The sequence below is a fragment of the Opisthocomus hoazin genome, chromosome 8, assembly GCF_030867145.1.
Source record: "Opisthocomus hoazin isolate bOpiHoa1 chromosome 8, bOpiHoa1.hap1, whole genome shotgun sequence".
Taxonomy (NCBI): domain Eukaryota; kingdom Metazoa; phylum Chordata; class Aves; order Opisthocomiformes; family Opisthocomidae; genus Opisthocomus; species Opisthocomus hoazin.
The window spans coordinates 48718848-48739334 of record NC_134421.1 but is presented as its reverse complement, the minus strand read 5'-3'; the positions used below and the strand labels follow the sequence as shown (position 1 = coordinate 48739334).

The following is a 20487-nucleotide window of genomic DNA, read 5'->3' as shown; positions in this document are numbered from 1 at the left end:
CATGGTTTACTCAGAACATACTGAGGGCTGCAGTTAAGGTTGTAAAACCAATCAGAAGATATACATTGTGTATAGATACATCTGGTAAAGGTTAATATCAGTTTAGTTGAATTTCCTACCTGTCAAAGTAGAAGCTTTGTGAAAAGAAATTTTTAGAATAGATAGGGTCAACAGGAGAACAACTGGAGTGTTTCTAGGAAAAGGGGTAGTGTAAGGACCTGCTCTGAGCATGTGAACTGATTAAGCAGATTTCAAGCTCAATAGATATGAGTTGATTGAATATGGGAGAAAGACAGGTTATGGGCTATTCCATATAAATGAAGTTGTATGAACCAAATTCATATGGATTTATATGGAAAAAATTATGCATTTTTAGGAAGTGAATGATTGAGAGATACCCTGAACCGTACACTGGAGGGACAGGAATGGGAGTTACTGGTGCTATTGACCTGCTGTCCTACAAAACAGTGTAACTTGAAGGGGCACGGCTGACAGAATTCTGAAATCTATCTAGTTCTTATGCTTTTCTGAGTTGTACTGTTTTCCATTTCTGGCAAGAGTAGTAGTTATGAGACATTGGCGTACAGTATGATTATGAGCATATAGAGACATGTAGTTTGTGAGCATATATAGAGATGTAGTTGGAGGCAACAGAGGAGGATATTAAATTAGACAAGCATGAATTTAGCAAATTATGGGCAAACAGTAAAGAAGATGGAGGAAGCTGCCTATAGAATGGGAGATTCTTTATTCCACAGTTTGATTTTTCTGTTAGAGCCAAATCAGGTTTTCTTGACACTAGCGATATTGCCTTTTTTGGTTGATGGCAGAGGGAAGCAAGAGGGCTTGGCAGAGTTTAAACAGAAAATTGCTCTGATGAAGAGAGCCCAGGAAATACTGTTACAGACAGGGAGGATTCCCCAGGTTTCAGAAGACTTACGGTGTGTCTCTTCTATCCCAGCCTGTGCCCAGTCCTTCTAACATCTTTCTTACTTTTATGACCAATGCATCCCTTGCCCCATGCAGTCACCTGCCTCCTCTTGCCCCCCTGCTTCTACCAGCTCTCATCACTATTGTCTGATGGGGACCTGCCAGGGTGATGGGGAGGGGGGGATCAGTCACGGGGTGGAGGGCTGGATGTTCTCCTGCAATGAGGAGTGGAAACAGAAACAGAAGTGACTTTCCGCTGCTGTTGATGTTAGTAGTGGTACTACTGCTGGGAAGGGAGATGCCTCCTTTCCGTCTCAGTCCTTTGGCAGCAGTGGGCAAAGCCATGTGAGCAGAGGCCAGTGACCAGCTGGGCAAGCACAAACAGTCCGTCTCTTTCCCAACGCAGAAAAAACAAACTGTCGGCTGCCCTAGGCTACTGCCTGCTTTGCCTGCTGCTGGAGCTGGCTCCTTGCTGGAATAATTTTCCATACTGTTATTCTGATGTGAGGCTGGAGGAGAAAACCCAAAACTCATCGGGGAAGAAAAAAAAAAGGAATTGAGAACTGTAGTTCAGCTCAACTCTTCAAATCACTAGCAGTAACATATTTGCACTGACAAATCCCAGATAAATGAGAACATAACTTCAGATTTTATATAGGACGTGCAGCTAGAAAAGGGTAGCAAAGCTCTCATCCTAAGCGTAGAATGAGACAGTGATGAAAAGTGAATGATTACCACCAGCCTGCTGTGGGAGCCTGCTGGCAAGAGCTCCAAATCATGTGCTTGTCACACACGTTTTCTGAAGTTGGTTTATCGTCTTGAACTGGTAGCTACATTTGTGAAAAGAAGCAGTATAAAGAATTATTTATGCCTATTTTTTTCGTCTGTGAAACAGCAGTGTACGCAGTGCGATGCTACTACTCAGTCAGAAATTTCCAAAGCTTTGACAGTGAAAAGGAGAAAACGAGATACTCAGACGAATGCTTCAAAATGGAGTGCACGCCTGTGTGACCTTAGAATGGAGATTAATGGAAGCAGGAGTCAAGTGGAAACTTGATACAGGATTTATCTACTATTCCAGTGCTGAAGGTTTTCTCAATTATTTTTATGAATATGTATTTAAGTATTCCTCTGAATCCCTGGATGCTTCTGTAAGAGTAATAAGGAAATTAGGAACAATGTTCTTTCTTTCTTAAAGGGGAAAGACCTAGAAGTCTGAGAGAGGAGAGCACAGTTTTATCCTGACAGTTTGTCAGTAAGAAGTATTTTCTGTTTTCTTATTACTTTTAACCACTGTCTGCTTTCTCTCTCTTTGAATACTAATTTAGTGAGTTTATACTGAAGTGCTTCATTTCCTTCTTTAAGAAGCTAAAGAAAGCACTGTTTATAGGTATGTTACTGAATAGCTAATGGTCATTCTAAAATGCAAATGCTGTAGAACAGTATACTTTGACTGAGCTTAAGTCTTGGACAATTTTGCAAGCAGATCAGTTATACAGCTTCACATGCAAACCCTATGAATTTTTTATTACTGCTTGTGAAATATTTCTTTATTCCTTCCAACTGTTTCCTGCCTTTTAGCCCTGCTGAAAATCCCTCCAACATAGCCGGTGACCTTTTCTGCCAGATATCAGTAAGCAGCGCCTTCAGAGGACCCCTTCAGTTATGTGAAGCTTTGCATAACTTTGTTGCTGTGACGCCACAGTGGGTCATCTTGCAAAATCCAGTGCTAATTTCAGTTTTCAGATGTTACTGGTGTGGCTTAGTTTTTATTCTTGTGGAGTCTGTGTCCACGTGTTTTCTTATCATTGATTTTTATTCATTCTAAATATTAAATAATGTGATTTCCTGAAAGTGTCATCTTTTGGGTATGTATATTCATGCCTAAAGATAAAAGATGGCAATATGCTGTCTTTTATCACTACAAGTGACATTCTGTTGTCACATATTTATGCAATAGAAAAAGATCGTATCTTGCGTGATGAGAAAATTTTAATGGAGCCATTAAATTTAATTAAGCCATTTAATTCTTCATACAAACAAGACAAATAAGGTGATCATATTTTGATGCCAGTGAATGCATAACCTTATAAAAAGAGCTATTATATATTAGAAGGATGTGAAGGATGCATGATTAAATATCTGATCAAAGGAGGCAGGGAACCTTCATCAACACTGCACAAATAGTTAATGCTGCTTATGTTATTTTTATGCAGTATTCCACCATCGTTAATTTCACAAAGTATTTGAAGTATAAGTGCTTGTGGATGCATAATTAAATATTGCTCAGCGAAACTTTCATATAACAGTTTGAAAAAAAAAAAAAGACTTAATTTCTAAAATTTAGAACTTTCTTAAACAACATGGACTCATGAAAAAAATACTTTTTTTAATAGAATGTTTTGAGGATATGGCCTAAGATGACATTTCTGAAGGGAAAAAGGATAGACAACACTTATAAGCTGTGACAGTCATGTTCCAAGTATAATCTAGTTTTATTTCTTCATCATAGTCCCTGCAACTTTCCAATTTTTGTTTTTGATTAAGGGAAACAAGGAGATGAACATACTTACAACTGTCACCAACTTGTGGTTGCACGACATGGATGTACCGTGTGTAAGGAAAGAGAAGGCACACCTACTCTTTTTTTTTGTTCACCTGCTACTGCTCTGTATGTGATACACCTGCATAAATGAGGTTAATTTTGATCAGTAATACTTTACTTACACTTTTAGTTTTCAGTAATCATTCCTTATATTGTTTACATGTGTAGGAATCGGTGTTCTTGCTCTTGCACAGGAGAAAAAGTAGAATTAAGAAATTGTCCCTGCCTCATATTGCTTCGAGTCTTTAGTATAAAACTAGAGACTACACATAGGAAGAAGCGAGGGACAGAAGCACAAGTGCTTGCTGATCAGATCGGCAGTAATCAAACCAGTCTGTTGCTGGCAAGCCACACAACTCTCCTGAGGGGGTGAGGCTTTTCCATTGTTTGTCTGGGTGCTTTTTTGTTGAAATGAATGTATTTGCACATGGGCTTTTTACAGAGGGATAATGAGATTGCAGTTTCATAGTGTCTGATCTAACCGTGCTTATCTTGATGTTCGTGTGCTTTCTATTGTATCTTCTGAGGATAAATCCCCTTTAGGATTTGTCTTCTTAAAGAGAGTCTTTTACGTGATGGATTTCACCTGTTTTTTTGACTATTGCCACTGGAAGTTTTTTACTTACAGGTAAGCGCAGTGAAATCCAGCGTTGATCTTACAAAGGATAACAAATCTTCAGTGTACTTTTGTCATTCAGACTTACTTTCTTTAAAACATAAATACATTGCATGCAACATTTACGAAAGCGAGGTTGTATGTTAGAGAACATCTGTGTATTATTAGCAAAATCATTTCAAAGGCTAAAGCCTGAGAGACATAATTACATTGATGTGGACAATGTTGAAAACTTGGTGAAGGGGAGCGTGATCCTTTAATAAGTATTTTGGAATTTCAGAGATGCCAGTGGGGTAAGGATCATGACAGGAAACAAAGTGCTGCTTTCATAAACTAGGTTTGATTGAGTTGCATAAGGATTATTATTATTATTATCGTTTGCTCAAAGATTCAACTCTATCTCTTTAAAGGATAAATTCTATCACGGCTTTCATCTTGTCATATGTCAGTAAGTCTTTCTTTTTTGGATTGTCATGACTGGAGCATTTAACAAGATAGGGTGGAAGAAATTACCTTGCAAAAAATTGGATGCTATGAGCAAATACCATATATGTCAGTCAAATATCCAGCTGTGAAGAGGAAAAAAGAAACTGCCAGTAGGAAATTGTCTTATGTTTTCTTGGTTCTGCAAAGAAAAAGACGGAGAAGAAAAAGAACACATTTATCACAGCCTGTGTTCTGGGTTAATGATGGAAGAGTTTCACAAAAGGAGTATGGATTCAGCTGAAAATTTACATGACAATTTTATTCAGTTATTCTTGATGCCAGATCAATTGCTTCTTTAAAGAAAGGACATAATACCTAATCCCCTCAAATAAGCGCAATATGAGATCCACAAGAAAAAGGTATGGGATTTCTAAAATAAGTAAGTTTCTATGCTATGTTCCATCATTGATTTCTATTTTGTGTTGTCTAAGAGATTTTTCACCTCTCTTATTGCAGAGAAATATGAATTACATGCAGGCTCTTAATATTAAAAGACATTTGAAACTCAACTGGATAATAACCCGAGCAACCTCATTTTAACTGGCCTTGCTCTGAGCAGGGTTTGAACTAGATGACCTCCAGAGGTTTCTTCCAGCCTAAATTTTACAGTGATTCTATGATTAACTCCCAAAATATTCTCATGTAAGTCCATCTACCTCAGGGACTTGTGAAAACCACCGCTTTTAGAAGGGAATATTCACTTGTCAGGTCAAGACAAGAGTGACACGGAAGAAACTGGGATGAGAGGAGGGAGGAGATAAAGTTGGTTGTGATCTCTACTCTATTTGAATAGTTAGCAATAAACATAATCCTTCTGCTACCAGAACATATCTTTTTTTTTAATTTTCTTCATCTTAATCTTTTTGATTGTTCTGGCTAAATCCTGGTTGTTCCTCTTGCTCGTGTGTGCTCAGCATGCTAATAACTGACTGAAAGCAACAGGATTTCTGCCCTGGTGTGATTGCACTTCTGAAGACTGCGGCTTTGGTGCACTGCCTTCTGCTGCAGCGCTTTGACCCCAGACAGAAAGCCAGTGGGATGAAGGCTTTATGATTAGTAGGTTCTCTGTTCAGAGTCAGGATATTAACCCTCCTCATCTAGTGTCCCTGCTTGAAAGAATAGCTGTTTGGGGGTGATGGTCATCTTCTAAAATGTATAACGACGTGTCTCTTGCAAGACTAATACCAGTTTAGTTTCAAATCTTGGAAACCTTGGGGCTTAAAGATGCATGTCTCGCTGTTATCCCTTTCTCTGTAACAGTCAGGGCTTGGAGAAGGACTGTTTACGTGCTGCTTAATGTACATGGTATAGCTGTTTCCATTCTCATTCCCACCTGATCTACACCAAATGTGTCATATTTTGCAGACAGACATAAGCGTTCTCTAACATTGCACTAAAGCATCTATAGACGTGTCATCCAGCTTCAAACTGGAAGGCATTTGGCTATGAATAGTGTGATGTTGAGCCAAAGCCAATTAAATCCTGCTCAGAAGAAAAATATTTTGGATCAGGCTAAGCCTCATACTAATATAGCTACATGATCTCTGGCTGGGTCAAAGTGAAGGCAAAGGCAGCCTGTGAAGTATCATGTAGAGGGATGATGGTCTGTCAAAAAAGAAGTCGGGGCTGGGAAAGATTACGTCAAATTTTACCTCCAGTCTCCTTCTGGCATACTCTGTCAGAGTGGATTTGAAATTTGTCATGCAGAGTGGTCTGCCCTGCCTTATCTTTGGAAAATTGAATTATTTTTTGTGAGCAATAGTTGATGTGAAAATAATTCCTTTGGATTTCTCTTAAATTTTGATATGATCAGGAAGTCCCATTTCACGTTTTCAAAATATACCGTTCTTGTCTTTTGGTTTGAAGACACCTTTCAAAAATTTGCTTATATTTGTTGTAAGCAATATAATACAGGTACATTCAGAATAACTGCTAAATGTTTGACTAGATGCAGTGTTTGAATTGGAACAAGTTTTAGGGTTTTATTTAGTTTTGGTTTGTTCTTCTGGGTGAAGAGAAAGATTGAGGCAAAGGGTTTAAAAGAAAAAAATTTATGCTTTTGAGCCCTATTCAGGCTAAGAATACTTTGTACATTTCAAATGTTCATGACACTCAGAAAACTGTTTTTCACCCTACCATGGGCAGACTCTTTGCTGTCACTATCTCAGTATATGCATTGATCCTCAGAGATGTCAAGAGGTCCAATACTTTTAGAATGCAGAATTATCCACTGAACAGATGAAGAGAAAAATGTATAGATCTTGAAAATTCTTAATAACTACTTAGCATATAAGGTATGAATCTACAGGTTAATGTGCCTACTTGAGAGCCATACCAGCAGATTGAGTGTAGGAGGACAGCAGAAACAAAGGCAGAGTAATGTGGACAGCTGATAAGAACAGTAGGAGTCAGAAAGAGGAGTAAAAGGGGTTTCAGAATAAAAGAGAAGTGGTGTGATGCCAGATGGAACACTGAAATTTTCTGATTTGATTCCTGAGTCTTCCCTGATAAACTGTGAAGGCTCAGATAGATCAGTCTATTTTGTGATTTGTTTTCCCACATCTTTAGACTGAGATGACAACATCTATCTGCTTCAACAAAGTACTGTCAGTTTAACATTTATACAACATTTTGAAGGTTTATAGTGTTACACAAATACTAAGTAACATGAAATAAGTAGGATTTGCAACTTCTAACACTGTTGTGATGGATTTATGATTGTCTTTCTCGGGGCAAAAGTGAGGTAAATATGCATATAGAAACTTTGAGAGCATAGATCACTGTGTCTTGCCTTTGTGTCCATCAGCAGCCCCTAGTTGGGTTTGAAGCTCGGTAGAAAGCAGGGGTTAATGCCTGTCATGAATTCTTCATACAGTATGTTCAGCAGTGGTTCCCAGTGCCTGGCAGCGTGTCAGTCTCGTTGCATACCCTTGAAAATCTCCACACTGACTTGATTCGGTTATCTACATTGAAAAAAGAGATGGGAAGGAAAGACTAAGTAATAATTTATTTGTACTGTTTTATGTTTGTGTTGACAATACTTGTCATAATAGCATTCTGTGGTGTTAGTATGCACTGTTTTCGTTTTCGGTGTAGAAAGCCTAAATGAGTGTTTTTACTTAGTTGCTTGTTATGCGTTGAACCCCTTTCCTGGTTTCCTTTCAGGTTTGTATTGGACACTTTTTTGCTTTAAAGGAAAACTATGAACAGTTTTGTCTTTTTTTTACAAGTAATTTTTTTCAGATGTTGTTAACCTTTTATGTTTAAAAAGAAATACATGATTGTATCTAGCTCATTATTAGCTCTGTGATAAATGATTAGTGATTTTGAGCTCTGTTAATTCCTTTATTTAAAACAGTTATTATTTTTGCTAAAAGCAAACCCTGATCAAACCACCATGTCATCAGATTATTCTTTATTCCCTTTACTATTAATCTAGTTGTGTAAAGGGGCTTTACAATATAGCATAACCATCAAAACACTGTATCCTTGCTGTTGATGGAGTAAAGATCTGATTCGGAGCTTTCAGTTCTTCAGAGCAGAGTTCCAAGAAGCGATTGCCCATGCTTTGTAACAACCAGCCTAAAAAACTTTTAATTTTGCTGCGGAATTCACAGGAAATGAAAAGCATCCACTCTTCTGAGCGATTATACTAGGTGGTGACTCGACAGTGCATTCAGAAGTTGACTGCTGGGCTGTTTAGGGTATGCAGCTACAGGTGCAGAACACCTGACTTTCCTGTAAGGGAAGCGCTGAAGAGATGGGCTTGTTAGTCTGCATTTCAAACCACTAGGGTGCCGAGTCAAAGTTTCCCATATAGATGGAAATAAATCAAAAATGATAAAAGAAAAAATAAAAAGAGAAAAAGTAAAAGTAAGGGACAATAGTGTAGACACTGCTTAGGTGGAATCAAAGGTGACGCTTACAGGCAATTGTATCACTTTCCATCCTGTAGTGGAGTCACAGTAGCACGGGGAAGAACAGATTCAAGGCATGTAAAAGATTAGATTACTTCAGTGATCAAGGGCCAAGACACTTGGCCAAGCTCACGATTTAATTTTCCTGAGTGCAGGGCTTGTCTGTGTTTCTGCTGTAAAAGGACATTATGATTTGTTTAGAACCTTCTTTATGCATTGCTTTTCAGCTGCAGTTTAATGTGCTTGCTCTGGTGGAGGAAATTATGCTCCTTGCGCTTTCATCAAAATAAATGAGTAGTTTTGAAGTAGTGAAATAAGAAAATGTAGACTCTTCCACACACACGCTCCCCCCCCCCCCCCCCCCCCCCCGAAAAAATTTGCAACCTAAACCACGTTACAAGCATTATGAAATGGTACAAACATACAAACTCTTCCCCTTGTGGTTTTAAACTTGATTTCGAGATCCCACTGATGTAATGGAGAGTATCTACATAAATATATATTGAATAAAATAGTGATGGTGATGTTGCATGTAAGTAATAATCATTACCCTATTAAATCTGTGACACTGCATAATAAACTTGTCAGTTGTGCAGTAATATTTCAACATCCTTTTTCAAAATGTTTCATAAAGAGGAGAAGCTGAAACGTTTGTGGTGTTGTGTAAGGTGTGCAAAAGAGAAAATAAACATGCCTTTGGGTTGTATAAGGCAGCTGTTGGCGCTGAGGTCATGATTTCTAGTATGGCATCCTGGTGTCAGTCATTGGCAAATGGATGAGTATTTCTGTGCTCATAGGAGAAAAGGAAATGCTTAATGATAGTTGTCCAATTATTCGTGGGGAAGAATCAGCAGCAATTAGTATGAAGTAATACTCTCTTTGTGAGTCTCAGTAAAAAATCCAGAATCAGAGAAGTGTGAATTTGACTCTATTTTTATTTGGCTGAATGGAGCCTCCTTGTCAAATTAAAGACTTCTTGTCAGAGCGCTGTGGGGTAACTTGCACTGCTGGTTCAGCGGCTTGCTCGCTCAGATTTTTTCTCTCTCTGTCTGTAGATATGCAGTAGTAGTTAGTAATATGCAATGCTTCATAAATTCCACATTCACACAGTGCTTCACAAACGACAGAACGTTTGTCAGACCTGGATTTAGGGTGTTTTTTCACCATTGAACCGAACAGTTCCTTGAACAGATACATAGTTATAGAATAAATAGCCAAAAATATGAAGAGAATTGACAGAATTTTACAGTGGAAATAACTATGAGGTAATGCCGGCACTAGGTGTTTGTAGAGAGGCTTTTGTTTTGGTATTTTAATAGGAGTTTTTCTTGATTATTTGGGTGGTCCTATCCACTGCGGTGTGCACAGTTCAAGGTTTCTGGAAGCTCAAGGAAAAATACATCCTGATGCCCAAGAGAGAGAGAGTGCAGCTAACAACGTGCTAAGGCTGTGTTTGTGACTGCAAGGCAGCATTCTTCCCGAGTAGTGGGGTCTAGGGGGGGGAGACTGAAGATACGACTGTCTCATCTTCTATGAAGATGCTTTTGCCTTGGAGATCTCATTTCTGTATTGTGACAAAGCAGTGTCTTGTCCTGCGACTGCAGCATCTAGCGTCAGATCACAAAACAGGCTTTTTCCCCTCTCAGGAAAGTAATTTAGTGTCAGAGTCCCTGTTTCAGTTACCACTGTAGCTGAGGCTAAGGCGGTGTCCGCCACAGACAGAAAGAGTGAGCATCTGCCTAGTCCAGACAAAGTAAAGACGACAGAATGCAATGTAAGATTTGGTTGATTTTCAGTGGACCTCACTTCTGTAGTCTGGCGTGTGTTCAGCCACCTGTAGGACCAGTTTGTACAGAACCACTGCTTTCGTGAAACTTTTTGGTTTTGGTTGTGTATTACTTTCCAGACTTTGTCTTGGAGTCTGTAACTCACCTTAGTTGAAGGATTTTCCTTTACCTATGAGACCCCTTTGCTAGAGGATTACTACTGTACGCTCATTTCCTGACAATGGAGAGTCCGTGTAAAATATTCTTGAACGTAGAATGAAAATATTGCTTTTTGTAAACGAGGCCCTTTTAAGATGTTTGCTTGTGTAATACAGCCTTTTAGAGAGCATACTCCTAAGGTCACCTGTTTTCTTTATTTCTTTAGTTTCTGCTAATTGTAATATCTCAAGTAGTGGAAAAAATGAAGAGAAACTGGAGCTGTGTGTACTTTTTGCGTTTTGTTTGTGCGTAGTAGTGTAATCAGCATCAGTATCATCAGTGCAATGAGTACCATGCATTTGTTTAGCAAAGTGGAATAGCTTGTCAGATGCAGTTGCAATCTAATTCATGTAACTGTCCTTTTTCTGTAGCACTGTCACACAGTGAAGGGAAAAGGCTGACAAACCAAGTGTCTTAACTGAGATAAGAGATTAGCAGCTAGAAGTTTGTCTGCGTAATTTAGCTTCTCTAAAAGCGTGAAGCCTTGTGGCAGTAATTAGCTTGCAGAGCTACCATCACTCTGATAAATAACAATTTTTTCCAGCTTTTGCCTTTGCATTTACATTTTTCCTGCATGCTTATTCTCAGTTGTAACTGAGACATGAAACATGAGGTTTTGTCTGTTCAAGTCTGTCTCTGCACAGTTCCTTCACCTAAAGTTAAACGTGTAAGATTTTTTTTTAGAATTGAGACATGACACTTTGATGAGTTAATTTGGCTTGTATGCACAAGATAGCGAACCTAATAATATATTTAATGTAAAAGAGATTTTTCTTCCCTTTCCCCCTTTTCCTCTTCCTCCTCCTGCTTTGCTTTCTTGCTTGGTTATGTTTTCTCCTAGGAGGATATAATTCCAGTACTTTGGGGTTTGCCATTAGAAAGTTTCTTACTGATTTTTGATGACAAAAGTCATACAAAAACCCCCCAGATTTCTCTTATCACAGAGAAAAGCCAGTATTCCCATGTAGATATTTAATCTTGGATGCTCAAAAATGTAATTCCATGCCCTCTCCCCTCATAAGTTTGGAAATTAAGTTCTAGGAGTGCATTGATAAATGTTTTGTGAAAAGATTACAATCCTGTCACACTCAGGCCAGTCCTCTGCCACAGTTAAACTCTGTTCTTTTGTTTATTGCAGATGGGGAACCCAAGGGGATTTCACCACTACTCACCCTCGGCCTGTTGTCAAAGTAAAACTCTTTACAGAAAGCACTGGGGTGCTGGCGCTTGAAGATAAAGAACTGGGAAGAGTGAGTATCATGTGTAGAAAAAAGAAATATGTGAGAAATGATGCACAGCATTGTGAGTATTGATAAAACATACCATAGAAGGATAGAAGGTATTCGGTACAGCACCTGTTCTGCTGCAGCTGAACCAAACAGTGCTTCTTCTTTAAAGGATGACTTTTCCCAGTGTTCAAAATGTGATGTGTTAACTTGAATTGCCTTTCAGAAACTTGTATCGGGTTCTCTTTCTCTTGTTGAAAACTCTTTTTAATTCCTATGTGAACTACCAATGCTTTTAGCTATTCAGATTAGGAGTGAAGAGGAAAGAGAGAAGACTTGGTGTGTAATAAATATAGCAAATGACGGGGAAAGGGAAAGAAGGACTTAAGTGGTGGAAGGATGAGGAGTGGAAGGGAGAGATGGAGATAATACATCAGACTAAAGTAAGAGTTCTCACTCTTGCGCTGTATAAGCTTCCCTTCCCTTTTCACATTTTCCCTATCTTGACAGGACCATTTCTTCTTCTTAGGCCAAAATCAGGGGCTAGAAAGTGCAATGCATCATTGAAAGAGGAGGGTAGTAGGAACAAGACAGAGACCATCTGCAAATCTAGCCCCCCCATCTCCTGTTGAAATTCTCCCCTCTGACACGTACGGCACTGGGGGAGAGCTCATTCAGTGTCAGAGCTGTTTCTCATTCAAGCAAGGACAGCTTGTTGGGAGGAGCAGGGCTCTACCCCACTTTGTGTCCTCCATGTGCAGGCACTGCACAAAGAGAGATTCTGCCACGCGTTGGGTCACTTGTTAAGGTCTGGACTGAGTCCCCAGTATTACTTCTGCTTGCGTCCTCTCATGCCCTTCTGGGAGGCCTCCAGGGTCACTTGGTCAAGGATGGCTGAGGTGAAGGTGGGATCTGCGTGGGGAGGATTTCCAGTAGGCATAACACACTGGCAGGAGCCAGGCAGGCATTGTGGCCGATGCAGAAGAGCCACAGTGGTGCAGCTTAGCAGACAAGAGGAACCAATATCTGGGTTCAAAACAACAAGAAGAGACACTGAAAGGGTGGACTTACAGGAACTACATACTGCTTTTAAACACAGAGAAGTTTCTTCTCTGTCCCTCCTTGCTCGGTCCTTTCAAAGAAGCAGAAGGAGTGTCAATGCAAAGGTGCAGGGCACTGGAGACAGGACTGCGTGGCCTTTGTGAACAGTAGCCAGCATAGTCGTTGCCAAGGAGTCAGAAAAGAAAAAAAGCATTAACAGAATAAAGAGGCAAAGAATTACAAGCATTAACAGGATCCTTTTGCTCTGCAACCTTAAATAGCCAAAGGTCAGATACAAGCTTGGTCTGCTTTCTTACGCTGCTGCTTGTCAGAGTTTCTAGGATGGGAGGATAAAATATTTTTAGTGACTTTAAAGAATGGAAACATTTCGATTGTAAAATATTTGATATAGCTTTTTGCCTTAACTGTATCCTGTGGCCCTAGATGTTTGGTTTGTGTTTTTTTTTTCCCTGCCTCCGCTCCCTTCCCACTCCTGTCTGCCTTCTGACACATCTGTATTTGTCAGCTGGCCAAACCAGTTTACAGAAGGTAGTAACTTTCCATTCTTGGTTGGGAGTGGTGAAGGGAGAGAGAAAATAAGAATAGGTAGTTGAGAGGGGCTGGGGCTGAGCTCACTGCCCTGTTGTTGGATGGAGTCTGACCCAGCTTTCCCAGAGACAAAGCAATGTATAGAAAAGGTGAGGAGGAAAGAGCAATCTTCGGCTTCTGTTGCTGATTCTTACTCTCCTGTTCTTCAGTGGAAAGTCTGCATGTATCAGGTGCTCTGAGGTATGACAGTTTGTACCAGAATTAGGCTATTAAAATCACCGCTTTTTGCTGGGTTTTCTCCCCCTTGCCACAAAGGACAAAAGCCATCACCTTTTGTGTTAAAGCTTTGGCATAGCAAGTAGAAGTACCTGAGAAATGCTTGGATACTGATTTTCCATTTTATAATCTATTCCTGATTTACCAAAAATGTCCAGCCCCAGTCCTTGCCCAAAAAATACCCCCTGCAAAAGATAAGTCAGTCAAAGATAGACCTTGTGTACAGCGCATGGTCCTTTGCAGTGGAAAAGAACATGGAAAAGGGCATGTTGGCTGCATGTCAGCCTGTTTGGTCTGTCCTGCGCCGCCCGCGTCTGGCAATACCCAGGGCTGCTGGCAGACACCTTCTGGCTGCTGGTGGTGGACGCTCAGCTCGGGCGAAGGGGGAACCTGCCAGCTTGCCTCTCTGCTTTGTCCAGAGTACGGCAGACTGGTGGTTGCTGGCGTCAGGGGACATTGGGACAATGTTTGACAGAATTTTTAGAAAATATTTTTAAGGTACCCTGTATGCTCGTGGTATACATTCCACCTTTCAAAGGCTTGTTTTGTTGTCAATGTCTTCATTTTCAGGTTAGAGAGGTTTAAATTTAGATAGCCTTTGAAAAGATGCAGGATCTGCATCTCAAGAAGTTTAATTCTAATAAAGTTTGGCAACTTTATGCCTGGTCAGTACACTGCAGTGCCTTGCAGGAGTGCAGCTGATTCAGCAAAGTTTGTTATGCTCTGAAGAGACCTGAAGATACTTCTGCTGGTATTTTTTCTGTGCTTAGAAATTCAACTCAAACCTGCCCCTTCTGAGGTAGGCTTGCTGTGGACATTAATTCTCCTGTCAAATACTTTCTTCAAAACATGTGTCTTGACCAGATACTGCTTTTGTACATTATTGAAGCTTGCATTTCCCATACCCTGCGGTTGTTGTTAAGGTTTTGTTCTGTTTAATCTGTAATTAGAAATAGAAGACAGCATCAAGCTACACGATTTGAATTTTGAACTTCATCGCATACCAAAGGGCTTCTTCTGCTGCCAAGGGGATCGACTTTTTATGGGAACAGATCAAAGGTGTGAAATGTGGAGCCAACAAAGGTCTCCCAGGAGCTGCAGAGGAGAAGGCATGTCCATTGACGCCATCAGTGGATGGCAGTCTCTCACACTTACAAACTGAAGATGTAGGCCCTGGTCTTAGTGTGATGGCACTGCAGCTCCTCAGTTAGAGGAGTAGACACTGCTGATCTCTAGAAGTAGCTAGGTCATGTTGGGGCAGAAGGGATGCAGGCTCATGCTTTCAGTAGAGAGGGCAGGCCATACTTACAGCTCTGTGTACTCCCTGTTGGGAAGCAAAGGATGGGGGCTGCTCCGGCTCTGCTGCAGAAGTCACCAGGTGAGTACCGAGCAACAGCAGGGTGGTTGTTTGTACTTAAATGCCTTGAAGGGAGCAGATGTTAAGATGTGCTTAACCGATAGGAAGTAGGACTTACCATGTTGCTTGTCTGACATTTCTCTCTTCCTCTAAAAAAAGCAAAATAAGTCCAGTTGTGAATGCGGAGAGATGATGTTGCTTGCTGGGGGATACTCTTCTGGCTCTCTGCTGACCACTTTAAGTGTCTTCAAACAAAAAACAGATCTTAGCCTTTATTCTCTGTTCTACACAAACTGAAGGACAGTTGGACAAATTCAGTTTTCCGCTGGAAGGAAAAATGGAGACGTGTGCACAGGAGGCGAAAGGATGTTATTTGGATTTGGGTTCTGCAGAATGTGAGCTTCTGGAGTCACGGTCTGTGTCTGTGGTTGTGAGGACCTCTGCATACAGTAAGCCACTGAATTTAACTTCTAGAAAGTGAGGCAGCCTGCATCCTTGTAGCCAAGTCTCTTGTAATGAGGAAATGTTAAGTACTTAATTTATTCAAATATCTTTGAAATGTGTGGCCCGGTTTTTATGTGACTGACATTGATCTGGCGACTTCAGTAATTTTTGTATGTGCATAGAGAAGGCAGAATTGATGTTTGTATTTGTAGGTGCAACAAGTGGGGAATCGTGAAGAAGCCTGCAGAGTTTGGAGTAAATACTTCTGAAAAATCAGCCTGGTGGTTTCTGAAAACCAGGGATGTGACACCACTTTTCTGTGTTCAGTACTTTGTGTATGAAGATGTTCAAACCTAGTAATTCAAAGTGACAGCCATTGTCCTTGCATAGCACACATGTGAATACAATGTGAGAACACCAGGTGGTGTTTGATTGCTGATACTTCTTAAATCTAAGAATATTTCAGCCTTGTTGCTCTGACTGTTCAATTAAAAGGGAACTATTGTCTCACAACCTGCTTGTCACAGTCAGCTGCAGCCAGCAATAATTATCTGTGCAGTTATGGATTTTTTTATTGGTGCCGTTACTCTGATTTAAAGACATTATGAAATAGCTCTACTGGCTAGGTACCCATACTTGCATGATTGCCTGGTTTCTGAATGCCGACCACACCGGGTGTGTTGGCTATCTTCTGTGCTGCGTTCGAAGGGCCGCTGAGCAAAGACAATTTCGTACTGTGAATATGTTAATTTAAAGCCTGCTGTCCTGCACAATGTGTTTCTCCATCGCATTTTGAAATGACTGAGATTTTGCAGGTCTGAGTTTTGCTGCCTTTTTTTTAAGTTTGGAAAATGACAAGAGATTGCTTCCGCTCCCCCCTTTCTCTCTTGCTCCCCAAGCAGTCTGCCTGTCAGCACCCTGCTGTGTCTGGCTGAGTGTTACTGTTTCCATGCTAACAGGGAGTTTCTCAGTAGCTTCTCTGAGAATGCCTCTTGTCAGAAATTCTTGAGATATTTTTCATTCAGGCGTGCTTTGTCTTAGATTTGGGGGAGTTGTTGTTTGGGAAGGACTTAAAGGCAACTTCTATCAATTGCTGAGCTCCATTAAGGTAAGTGTTCAGCTGGCAGCATCAGCAGAGGTCCATTGATTGCATAAATTGCAAAGTCTTCCCAGTTGTTTGTCAACAACAGTGTTTTAGATAGCTCTTTCACCGTGCACTTGTTCAGTTTTTCTGTTTGATTTTTGTTCCTTTTTAACCACCTGTTGCCTGAAGCCTTGTCTCAGTCTTTCGACTGTAACACAATCATAGCTGAAAAGTAGGAGATCGCTCAGTAGGTGAGACGATGGAGCTTGTGTAAAATGCTTCTAAGCTCCTTTGGTGATCGAGCTCTTATTAACCCTTTCTGTAGGGGTTCCATAGGTGAGAACTTCTCTAGGGGTGTTACTTTCAAGAGAGCCATCTCCTTTTCCCACACCTACCTCCAACCTCGTCCCTTCCCTTGAGCTTCTTCTGCTTCATCCTGCTGGCACAGCGCATCGCGACGTAGTGGTCGGAGGACGCGTGTGTGGTGCTGTGCTCAGCAGCTGGCGGCTGGGGCATCGAGGCAGCAGCGCTGCTGGCCGCACCAATGGCATTTTCTGGCTTCCTGACGTTCCTCGGGCTTCAGGCGAGGGGCTGGCGTAACTTGGAAAAGCCGCAGACTTTCCAGCTAGGGGGGAAGGTGGCTGGAGAGGAGTCAGCAGACATTTCTGTCAAAACCAGATAAGCGCCTCCTAAGTAAGGCTGGGGCCAGAGTTACACAAACAACCTGACATTAAAGGCTCTCTGTGCTGTCACTAGTCATCCGTTTGCTATCCCAAACCAGCTATAATAATTTTTGGTCTGTAACGCTATTTTGAAATCAGTGAAACAGATTGTATTTAACTAGGAATTTTTCCTGTGATCTTTGTTCCAACAATGACCGGAGGCATAGATTTGCATGTACCAGATAATAGTTGGCTGCTTATTTCATAAAGTAAAATGTGCCTGTGCCAAATAATAATGAGTCCTTATTTCATAACGTAAAATTGGCCTGTCCTCTCTGCTTGCATAGGCATCTTTTCAAATCGCTGCATTTTAAAACATGAAAGAAAAACCCTTCCGTAGAATGAGTTATTAAACCCATTGTGTGATGAAAGCTTCAACAAATGCAGTTGAAGGAGTGCGTGGTCTTATGTGTCGGGCACTTGCTATTTTTCATAGTTTTCAATAATCACAAATTGAGTTATAAGTGTCTCTGGTAGAGCACAGGAGTTAGAGAAGTTGGTTTCTCCAGTTCATCGTGGGGTTTCTTGCATAACCACAAGCATATTATTTATTCTGAACAGAGTTGGAAATGCTGCTTATGATTAAGACCATCAGTTTTCAGTTGCTTGTAGCTTAGTCAGACCTTAAGTGTTCAGGCTTAATTTTTTCATTCTAGGTATGCAATAAGATAGAAAGAAAATGTGGGTTTGGTCAATAGCAAAAAGCAACCATTTGTAGCACCATTCATGCTCTGGAAGAGCACACCTGGTATGGGAACTTCTTTTGTCTCATAAAATCTTCTGACTTTCCTATTTGGGGACCACGCAGTTTGAAGAAAGGACGGGAAGCAGGGTGCCAGAAGCAGCAGGGACTCCCTGGGACAGGAGAGAGCAGGGCAGGATGGGGGACACCAGGGCAGCCCCAGGCATCGGGGACCTCCCTGGCGATGGGGACAGTCTGAGTGCTTGGTCTGCTTTTTGAAGATGGCCCGGTCTCTGTTATGAAGAAGAGACTGTTGATGGGCAGCATCTTGATTTTCTTCAGCGTTGTGTGGTATGAGCTGTACTGAAGGTGAGATGAGGATATTCTTGGTTTGTTTCTGTAATAGAATGTGAAGTGTTATCTACCACTTCACCAGGGCATTAAGGAGCAGATGCAGATCTTCTTCACTTTCATCTTTTTTGCTTGTGACAGGGAGCCATAGTGACAGCATGGTCTGCTCAGAATTACTATGATTACCAAGGTCTGGTGCCCAAGGTCCGAGAACTCAAAATGTGTCTTAGACAACCCCAACTTGTAAAATGTATCTCATTTTGAATATAATGTTTTTGGGTGGAAGTGGGAGATGGGGAGGGGGAGCAGCTGGGATGTGAGGACATGGGTTGGCTGAAAATAAACTCAGCTGTGAGTGTGGGGTGGGGGAAAAAGTAGAGATTATCTTGACTCTTGATTTTTCTTAAATGTGCCTGCAGCTTGCCACTCTGCTTGCCTCTTTGCTTCATTGGTCCCTTTTCAAGGCTGCATTTTCTTTTGACAACAGGACAACTGCGTCCCAGGATGGTTAGCTTGAGAGCTTTATCTAAACATGTGAATACCAGCAGGAGGTATTTCTGCACAGTATTTTTGGCTCGGAACCTTCTGCTTGGTTATCTGCTCTGAGAAAGCAAGAGTGTCCCCAGTTTGGTTTGTTCAAGTTTTCAGAATATTTTGGATGCCTCAACGGTTCTTTCGTACCTTTCAAAGAAGATATGATCAATGTGCTAAAGATGGAGTAGAGTTAGTAGTTGCTAGGCTGGATTGACTCAGGTGTACTTCAAGTAACAACTTCTATTGTGATCCAGCTGGAGACTTAAATACACATCTGATTCACAATGAATGATGGTTATTTAAGTCTCCGAATGATACTAGCTTCTTGTCTTTCAATCTGTCATATTTTAAGTCCAGGCGAGAAACATTTTTGGTCATTCAGAGTTAAGAAACTATTTTGAGAACATCAACTTGCACAAATCCATAAATGTGCTACTCTGTAATATTCCAGATTTCTGTGTTTATTTTACATCCAAATGAGGAGAGGTGTAAAGTGAACTTGACACTTTTTCAGTTAAAGTGTGGTCTGAGGAAATGTAATACTAGATATGATCAGACCACACAGCCGAGTATTTTTAATGATCATGAGATGACTGAATTTACTGAATTATCTCAACCGACACTGTTCTGATACTATTAATTTGCCTTAAATCAGCTGAAGCAATGCAGTGCTCAGCAGCTATGTTCAATGTGTAGCATTCTGGTCATTAATAGTTCATTATACTTTTTCATGCAGATTACCTGTTAGACTACTTATTGTAAACTCAGTCATAGAATCACAGAATCACAGAATGTTTGGGGTTGGAAGAGACCTCTGTGGGTTATCTAGTCCAACCCTCCTGCCGAAGCAGAGTCACCTACAGCAGGCTGCAGAGGACCTTGTCCAGGCAGGTCTTGAATATCTCCAGAGAAGGAGACTCCACCACCTCCCTGGGCAGCCTGTTCCAGTGTTCTGTCACCCTCAGAGGGAAGAAGTTCTTCCTCATGTTCAGACGGAACTTCCTGTGCTTCAGTTTGTGCCCATTGCCCCTTGTCCTGTTGCTGGGCACTACAGAAAAGGGTTTGGCCCCATCCTCCTGCCACCCACCCTTCAGATATTTGTAAGCATTTATTAGGTCCCCTCTCAGCCTTCTCCAGGCTGAACAAGCCCAGTTTCCTCAGCCTCTCCTCGTAGGAGAGATGTTCCAGTCCCCTCACCATCCTCATAGCCCTCCGCTGGACTCTCTCCAGTAGACTAACAACTCATAGTTCTCTGTGCTGCTCCTGAATAATCTACTATGGTGATATTCACGGGTATAAGAGCAATAAAATAAGATAAAATAAAATAAAAATTAATTCAGAAATGTATGATGTAGTAGGAATTTTATGAAACTTTTAGAAGTTTTAGGCACAGTGAAAGAGTATCCTGTAGGTGAGTTTTATATCCCCCAGAGACAACATAGGAGTTAATAGCATTATATTTTTTAAAGTAAATTACAAAACAGCAAGTAGAAGATTAAAGTCCCTTAAGCAGTGCTGAAAGGAGATCTGAGGCAGAATAGCCTACAAAGTTTCTCCGTGGATAATTGCAATGACATTGCATTGCAGTGTGCCATAGTGGAGAGAATGCTTTTAATAAAAATCTCAGCAACTTTTTACTTTTTCTATCAAGAAACGTTAGCCCAGTGTTTTGGCTTCAGTGA

The 20487-nt window shown here is 40.8% G+C and overlaps 1 protein-coding gene across 4 annotated transcripts in view; it reads left to right on the top strand.

Moving 5' to 3' along the window:
* Positions 1 to 20487, top strand: part of CADPS2 (calcium dependent secretion activator 2) — a 325438-nt gene that overhangs the window by 146088 nt on the left and 158863 nt on the right. For all 4 annotated transcript variants that reach the window (XM_075428325.1, XM_075428323.1, XM_075428324.1 and 1 more), the window contains exon 7: positions 11678 to 11789. In XM_075428325.1, the coding sequence (XP_075284440.1) occupies positions 11678 to 11789 (112 nt within the window). The remainder of the gene's footprint in view (positions 1 to 11677; positions 11790 to 20487) is intronic.